This window comes from Sturnira hondurensis, unplaced genomic scaffold, assembly GCF_014824575.4.
Source record: "Sturnira hondurensis isolate 20B ecotype Veracruz unplaced genomic scaffold, ASM1482457v3 Scaffold0004474, whole genome shotgun sequence".
Taxonomy (NCBI): Eukaryota; Metazoa; Chordata; class Mammalia; order Chiroptera; family Phyllostomidae; genus Sturnira; species Sturnira hondurensis.
Window position 1 is genome coordinate 11,106,312 of NW_028077105.1, and position 8,709 is coordinate 11,115,020.

Genomic DNA, 8,709 nt, shown 5'->3' on the forward strand with positions numbered 1-8,709 from the left:
TAAAATAAAAGAGAAACTACAGAATAGAATAGTTGCAAACCACATTATCTAACAAAGGCTCATATCCAAAATAAAGAACTCTCAGAATTCAACGTTAGAAAAGCAAAAAAATCCAAATGAAAATGGATTCACAGAAATTAAGCAGCATTTCACCAAGTGGATGACAAAGAACATATAAAAATACGTGCACTATCACTAGCCATTAGGAAAGAGCAAACTAAAAACTCTGAGGAGACACACTTCTATCAGAACAGCTGGAATAAAAAAATAATGATACCAAATGTTCATGAGAATGTAAAGAAAGTGGATCTTTCATAAAAGGCTGGTGGGAACGTAACGTGGCACAGCCACTCTGGAAAACATTTTAGCTGTTTCATTTTTAAAAACTAAACATATATTCACTATTAGACCAACAATGCACTCCTGGGCATTTATCGCAGAGAAATGAAAACTTTTATTTGTATAAAAACTATCAGTGACTGCTCATAACAGCTTTCTTTGTAATAGTCAAGAACAGGAAATAATCGAAAAGGCCCTCACTGGAAGGCCATTAGTTGTACAAACGGTAATACATAAATATCATAGAATATGACTCAGTAATAAAAAGTACACCGTATTACTTACACAAAGGCATTAAAGATTTAAAGTTACTTAAAATGTACCTAATTTGGACTGAAATTGCCTTTTTTCAGAGAGAAAACTGATTCCATAGTTAATTATGTCTAAAGCTAAATACATATAAGCTTAATTTCAAGAAAGAATCTCTTCAAGCTATTTCATATAGTAAGATTTTATTTTTGATAGGCAAGCATTTGCAATACCAATGAAACAAAAGAACTCAAGACCATTTAAAATGAAAGATAATTCCTCAAAAATAAAGTTATATAGTTCTAAGTGTCTGAGATATTTCAATAACAGGAAAAAGAAAAAAATACAACTGCACACATCCCTCAAGCAGCCAATATTTTAATAATACACAATATTAACTGATATGTAAAAAGTGTTTTCATGATCTGTTACCAACTAAAATAAAAAAAATACATCACATAATTTCAAAAGTGTGTTCTTTGACTTCTAACCTCTACTCTTCTTTAGAATAACCTGTGAGGGAGGGAAAAAAATTGAAGATTCATATTATACTTATGGCAAATAAAACACAATTCCTCAACAAAAAGTCAAATATTCCTATGTGTATAATATGCAAGACTATGAATTTATAAAAGCCAGCATGGAAGGTGATTTGGGAATTCATTTGCTTTATAAATGGTCTGAGACTTAAAACATGCCTACATTTTGAAAATCCAGTTTTATAGTCACTTCTAGATGTTAATTTCTGCAATTGTAAGCCAAGTGTCCATATGAACGGTTCCTAACATTGGGCTTGTAGACACTTTAGTATTCCTGAGAGTTATGTAATGCTCCAAAACTCAAAAATCCTATTACAAATGAGGCATTTAATGACTATACAACAGAACAAATCGATTGCAACACCAAATTTATTACACATGGTCTGGAATTATATTGATTTTGAGACTAAGACAAGTCATGCTGAAAAACTTATTAGGTAGACCAGAACATATCAAAAAAAGGTTTTTTTAAAATTTATTATAGTTACAGTTGAACAGCCTTTTGATCCAGCAATCGTACTGCTGGGACTATATCCTAAGAATTGTGAAATACCAATTCAAAAGCACCTATGCACCCCAATATTCACAGCAGCAGATTTTACAATAGCCAAGTGCTGGAGACAATGTAAGTGCCTATCCAAAAATTTTTTAAAGAGAACTTACCCACTTTTAGGTTAAGCATATCTATAACTTATTAATAAAAACAAATCCTAAATTTAAAATACATACATATACTCTTCAAGTTCTTAAACCTTGCTTTACCCATAGAAAAACTCAGATTACCAGTCTAGACTCTAGACTTACAATTATAAACATTCTAGACTTGGAATGTTTATAATTGTAAGAAAATGTGAAACGCCTAAAAAAATTCCTGGGCATGCACATTTCTAGGCTTCCACAAAGGCTACCAAGTAGCTTTTGTACTTCTCTGTTTTATAAGATGTTGATATGGGCACTGCAAAAGAAAGTACTATGTATTCAAATGAATTTACAAAAGGTTGAGATTATGTATTCAAATCTACAAAATGTTAAGTTAAACAGAGTTCAACAAGTTTCTTTACTGCTATATTTCCCATAACCTTTTAAAACTTTACATAACTACAGTTATATAAAGATGCCAGCATTGTATAAAGCTGGGGAAAAGGTACATGGAACGCTCTCTACTACTTATGCACCTTCTCTGGGTCTTCAATTATTCAGTATTTCAAAATAAAGGCATATGAAGACATAGACTCTGAAGAATAAGTGTCTCTTTCCCATATCATCCCCCCAGTCAACCATGGTTGCCAATTTCTTATGTATTCTAATAGAAACAAGCTCTATATACATAATAACACTGAGACTATTCAAGGAGCTATAATATGTTATCTAAATGTAACATGACCCCAGAAGTTTTTCAAGGTAGAGAATCTATTAATATCAAGTGGAAATGATCTCAGGAATGAATGTATCTGGGGAAAAATCTGCCCTGGGCATCGTAGTCTAACATTACATAGAAATACCAGTAAGAAGCAATCTTCTCTGCTTTTGTAGGTAATTTGACTCATAAGTCACACAAATCTCAAAATAAAATTACAAAGACAAATAATTAGACAATTAGGAAAGCAAAATGACTAAGAAGAAAGTTTTAATAAATTTCAAGGTGATAACCTTCTCAACTTTATATAGCCTAGTACAAATCCTACAGATTACAGTCAAATTTTGATATTCCTCTAAATGGTGATGAGTAATAGCCGTGGATTTTTGCATCAGCAGTCAATAATATACATGTAGAGAAAGAAAATCTAACTATGCAATTAAGTCAATTAACATGAGAAGCCAAATCAACTGAGTCAACACAGCTGAATAAAGAAACCTACAATCAGGAAGCGGTGATGAACCAGGTGGTATTAACTCTTGCTCAAGAAAAGAAATCTAGACTCTACCTTTCCTGCAGCCAGTACATGCTGGTCCTTAATGATTCCACATTTATTCTTACAAGCATTTGCCCTGGACTCTTCTGCTAATCGTCGAATATATAGCAAACAGTTCAGGTGCACCTTTAAAAGAGAAAATTCGTATTTTTAAACTCAAAACATTAATGCTTTGAAATAATGACTTTTAAAATTAAGAGAATCCAAAATTTAATATTGTACTCTTTAGTACTGTAATTAAGTCTATTAATTTGTATTTAAAGTAACAGAATTTAGTTTAAAATAGGTCTTAGATTCCATACGAAAGAGATATATGGTTATTGCAGTACATGAAATAAGGCTATGTAAGACTAACCAAAAGCTATAGACAATAACATTATTGAAAAGCACCATTAAATTAAAACTTATGTAGAACTTTATTAACTAACAAATATCCCCGCTTCCAAATCCAAATAAGTTTAAATTTATAATGTATTTAAAATTTTCCCAAAATTTAAAATCATAGCATATTTAAGGCTGATCATCTTCAAGCTACAATTCAAGGTCTAAAGATTTTAACCAGGTATTTGGAAGATTTACTAAAGCCCTGGCTGGTGTATCTCAGTATATTGAGCACGGGCTACAAACCGAAGGGTTGCCAGTTCGATTCCCGATCAGGGCACACGTCTGGATTTCGGGCCAGGTCCCCAGTGGGGTCCACATGACAGGCAGTCAAACACTGATGTTTCTCTCCCTCTCTTTCTTCCTCCCTTCCCCTCTCTTTAAACAAGTAAATAAAATCTTAAAAAATCTCAAAAACATGTTAATAATTGAAATTCTAAAAACTTACTGTGTTGAAAACTTTATGTACAAAGGTTGTTACTTGTTATCTATCAAAATAATATCTGCTATCATTAATCTTTAAGGCACCTTTTAAAAAATACTTTATTTGGGGTTTTTTAAAAGATTTTATTTATTTATCTTTAGAGGGGAAGGGAAGGAGAAAGGGAGAGAAACATCAATATATGGTTGCCTCTCATGAGTCCCCTGCTGGGAACTGGCCTGCAACCCAGGCACATGCCCTGACTGGGAATCAAATCATGATCCTTTGGTTTGCAGGCCTGCACTCAATCCACTGAGCTACACCAGCCAGGGCTAAGAAATTACTTTAAATAGCTTACCTAACGAGACAACACAAAATTCCAAACTCCACAAAAGACTGTAGTTAGGTAAGTTGTTAGCATTTTCAAAAGCTGGGTAAAAGGTACATCAGTAGTCTCTATTATTTTTGCCCCTTCTTATGACCTATAATTATTTCAAAATAAAAGTATAAAGCACAAGTCTACGAAAGGGTAGACTGTCAAAAATAAATCTGTCTTCCATGCAGTCCCAACATTAATTGTAACACAGAATCTTCAAGGTGTTATGTTAAACATTAAAAATACAAAAAGGCCCAAGCTTTCCAGTCCAATGGCAAAACCAAACCGATAAAGAACAGTGTGACAACAGATGATGGAGTAAGACAAGGTTGGTCCTTTCAAAGGTTAAGAAAGGATTCACTTGAAGAAGTAGCATTTGAACTAAATTTTGAAAGAACTGGAGTTTGCTGAGTGTACTGAGAACATCTTCAGGTAGAAGAAATATCATTTACAAAGACAGCATAAAAGTAGACTAGTTTTTAATGTTAAAGAAAAGGGGAGACACAAAAAGAGATATGTATAGTTCCTTCCCCTCGAGAAGCTACATACCAAAGTAGGAGATCACAGTGACATGAAATTCTTAGCAAAAACTCTCTAAGTCCCAACAGCTAAACTGTATGATGTATACTTCCTCTGCTATCAGAGTTCAGAAAAAAAGAGGTGAAAATACACTGTCTTAATTGTAGAAAAGTTTATGGATGATGTGGGACATCTGCTGGGTAAGATTATGAAATGTCAATGGCAAGCAGAAACCATAAGCAAAGAAACCAGGGTGACACACAGCATATACAGAGGATGGAGAACAAATGAAAGCCGAAGAAAAGCATAAGACCTGGAATAAATAGTGGCCTAAAAAAATTCCTTTCCCCTACCACTGCAACTGCTTGGAATTTCACCTTCCCTTCACCTGCACCACCTGGATCCCACTCTACTGGCTTGGCCAAAATGTCCTTACTTTTTTTCCATAAAATAAGAGGCACATTTTTCATCTTCACCAGTAACTTTATTGATTTAGATATTCTCACTATGTCAGCTATTTCCCGAGTGGTATAACATCGATTGTTCTCAGTTAATCTCGAATTGATCGCTATCAACTTCAACTGGTCTACCCAACCATGAACACTGTCCAGTGAAATATCTCCAGCATGAAACTTCACAAACCACTTTGACACGTTCGATTAGTCAAAGCACCTTCTCTATACACTGCACAAATCTCTTTTTTTTTGCGTTTCAGTTGCGTTTTTATCTTTCTTGCAATAAAAAAGGATGATATGCCAAAAATATTGTGTTTGCTCTTCCATTTTCAATATAAAAATGGCTACACAAAAATCCACCAATTTTGATTTTTTTAAATGGGCGCTGATACAACAGCTGTCACAATACAGTGTCACAAAATGTTTCAAATGAAGTTAAAGACAACTAAGAGCTACTAGAGCCATCTTACAGGGAAAAAAACCCAACTTTTTGGCCAACCCAATATAATACAGCCCACCTGTCCATGAGTCACTTGGGGAAGACAGGTGTGAACGTGGAAGAAATCTGACTACTTGAGAAATGTCTGCCAACCAACATGGTAGTCTCCTAGATATTCTTGAGCAGGTACATTTCTTCCCCCTCCAATTAGGAACCCATGACCAGTGAAAACCCCAGAATTACCTAATGTAATGTAAATGTCTAGACTCCAGAATTATTTAATGAAATGTAAACGTAATGTAAATTTACTAGACCTAATGTCTAGTAAATCAATTCACTTTAAGCCAACTCACTGTGCCACTTTTATCAACAAAAAAGAGAAACCCTGCAAGTAGTTAGCTGATGAGGAGTCAGTAGACAAAAGAGGTGAGAAAAAATGTAGCTTAAAAACAGATGAAATGATGTATTCCGAAGACACTATCCATGTCACACGTCCTTGTTAGCCACAGTTCTTTACCTTGATTTCCTGAAAATTAAGTGCCCACTTATAATTGCTCCTTTACTCAAAAAGCTCTTGTAACAAACCAGAGGAGGTGTCTCCCATGGTTTAAACCTAAGGATACAGTGTTCACTCTGCTAGAGCGATATATGTTCCAGGCATTCAACATAAAAACTCTTGAGTTTTTGTTAAGACAAAAATATTGCACAGTGGTTTGGTTGTAACTATTTACTAGGTAAGCATTACATCGCAGATATTCTGAGTCAGATAAACAAGTTTTAGTAGTTTGCTTTTAAAAGCGAATTAATAGTTGTTCTGTCTTTCTAATTAGCGGCTGAAAGCATACTACTTACAAATAAACTTTTGATTCAGGGTTCTGTAGTGAGTAAGCTAAAGTAGAGGAAATAAGACAATATAGCTAGTTAACATCGTAAAAAGAGACATATCGACAATGCCTTTTACAATAGTTAAGTAAAAATGACCCAATCTGAATTCCACTACATACTTTTAAAAGCCTGTACCTTTCTTCCTCTCGATAGTACACTATAAGCTCAATACCATAATGTGCTCCTGAACAGCGATATTTAAAAGCTCTAAGCAGGAACTTAACGTTATTGTTCTCCGTAAGGTGATGTGGCCAATAGCCTCCACTAAAAAAACGTACAGATATCTACATTTCGGAGGGCTCCAATACAATCAAGCGTCAGGAATACGAACCGACATGCTAAGCAGAGGCAAACCTGCCCAGTCATTGCTGGGAACGCCCTAAACACAGGCTCAAAAGAACTAGGTTGTCTGGGAGTAGCGAAATAGACTGGGGCTTACCGTCCCCTAACTGCCCCTGCCCCACTTCAAGCCCCAAAAGGCAGAGAATCTTACCAGTAAGTCACAACTTGACTCTAGACGAAGGTGAGGTTTCTGTCGCTTGAAAATGCGCTTCAGGAAGCCGCGGGGAGCCTTCCGTTTTATGCGTTTACTCTGAGATATCGTGGTAGAGAGCGCCATCCTCTCCCCCGGCACCAGCCGCCTCCACCTCCGAGGTCCTCCGGGCACCACAAAGAAGCTCTCGTCCACTGCGAGAGCGGACACAAACCGGTCGTTCCGACGCTAACCCAGAGCTGAGAACCGGGCCTGAACGTTTGAATCAGCCGCCTAAAGGGCGCGCCCGGCGCTCGGTAGTGACGTCATTGCTGCGTGTGCCCCGCCTCTGGAGACGCCAGAAATTGGTAGGAAACACTCTCAGTGGGCGGTCGCTGACGTCTTTAAAGAGCCAAGGCCTCCTTAAATCCCCCTCTGTAATATACCTGCTCTAAAGAACTATTTCACCTATGTTCCATAGAGATGTAGGGAAATTGTGGAAAATGTTGGTAAGCCAGGGCATCTACACTTACTCTCTAAGCTCTCACTCTATACTGAACGTAACAGTAATGGACTAAAAAGTAGATGAATTGAAATAAGTCTGTGATGTTGTATCAGGATTCCTAAAGAAGCAATGCCTGTAATTAAAGCATGTCCTACACATTATCCTATTTTTTATAGACTTTCACCTTCACGTATTGAAGAGTTGCAGAGTAAAACATTGGGAAATTTTATCACAACCTAAATTTTCAAAATATTCTCCTTTTTGAATTTTTTTCCCAGTAACTTAACTTTCCGTGGATTAAAAGGGTTAAAAATCACAAGGCCGCTATTGAAACCTTGGCTGACAAGGCAAAAAAATTGTCCCCCAAATTGGAAATGCCTTGGATGTGGACAGACCTTAACTCCAAATCCAGGGGAAGTAAAGAGTCTAAACAGAAAGAAGAAGATCTGGACAGAAGTAGAATAAACACCAGAAAATACATCCCTTTCTTTATCTTCACCATTTCTTCTTCTGATGTAAATTTGGCCCAGATTTTCAAACGTCAAGGTCCGGTTGATACTGCTGTTTATTGTGGAAAGACAAATAAAATTGTTCGCGGAAATCACTGAAGAATTTCCTCCCTATCATACTACTCTAAGGAGTTAGTGTACATAAAAAACAATTATAATTATATGAAGCTATTGAGAATTTTTGCCTTTTTTGTTGATGACATCTTGATGTCTCCTAAGATTCTTTTTTTGAATAGTGATACATTTGTTTTTCATTATCTATCCTAAAAAAATTATCCTAAATATAAAATACATATTATGGATAGAGATTTTTTACTATTTTTTAAAATAGCTAATGTGTAAATTTGGCTATATACATTCAGTTAACGATTATGGTCATGTTAAAAATGACATGAAAAATTGTACTTTATGCCAAATGCAAGACAAATAACTATATACTAAGATAAACATAATATGACCTGAAAAATATTGAAAAACACATATATGCGTGCACATACAAACAGCCACTGGAAAGAAATATACCAAAATATGAACATAGGTTTTAGATAATGGGAATATGAAGCTTTTTATTATTTTAAATGCTGTTCAGTTTTCTGTAATAAACATACTTGAAAAAGAAGTGAGAAATTTCATATTTTAGCTAATCGATATTGTATGTAGTTTAAAATGTTTACTGAATTAATGTCATTAGTATATTTCTCTAAGAA

General features: G+C 35.2%; 1 protein-coding gene across 2 annotated transcripts; it reads right to left on the reverse strand.

Moving 5' to 3' along the window:
* Positions 1-894: 894 nt before the first annotated feature.
* On the reverse strand, positions 895-7,301 carry CENPW (centromere protein W). 2 transcript variants are annotated; one of them, XM_037045893.1, is made up of 3 exons: positions 7,010-7,301; positions 3,053-3,166; positions 895-1,101 (listed from the first exon to the last, which is right to left on the reverse strand). In XM_037045893.1, exons 1-3 carry the CDS (start codon positions 7,133-7,135, stop codon positions 1,075-1,077), a joined length of 267 nt encoding a protein of 88 aa, XP_036901788.1. In that variant the 5' UTR covers positions 7,136-7,301; the 3' UTR covers positions 895-1,074. The 2 variants fall into 2 exon arrangements, with proteins under 2 accessions (XP_036901788.1, XP_036901789.1); XM_037045894.1 differs by lacking the exon at positions 895-1,101 and having other exon boundaries at positions 3,049-3,126.
* Between the last annotated feature and the right edge of the window lie 1,408 nt (positions 7,302-8,709).

What these genes read in the sequence shown, in the direction of transcription:
- CENPW (XM_037045893.1), bottom strand. Translation starts at nt 7,135, where the DNA reads ATGGCGCTCTCTACCACGATATCTCAGAGTAAACGCATAAAACGGAAG. An exon ending in AGTCAAGTTGTGACTTACTG is followed by an intron (nt 3,167 to 7,009) that starts GTAAGATTCTCT and finishes TCTCTTTTAAAG; the next exon opens with GTGCACCTGAACTGTTTGCT. An exon ending in ATGTACTGGCTGCAGGAAAG is followed by an intron (nt 1,102 to 3,052) that starts GTAGAGTCTAGA and finishes CCTCCCTCACAG; the next exon opens with GTTATTCTAAAGAAGAGTAG.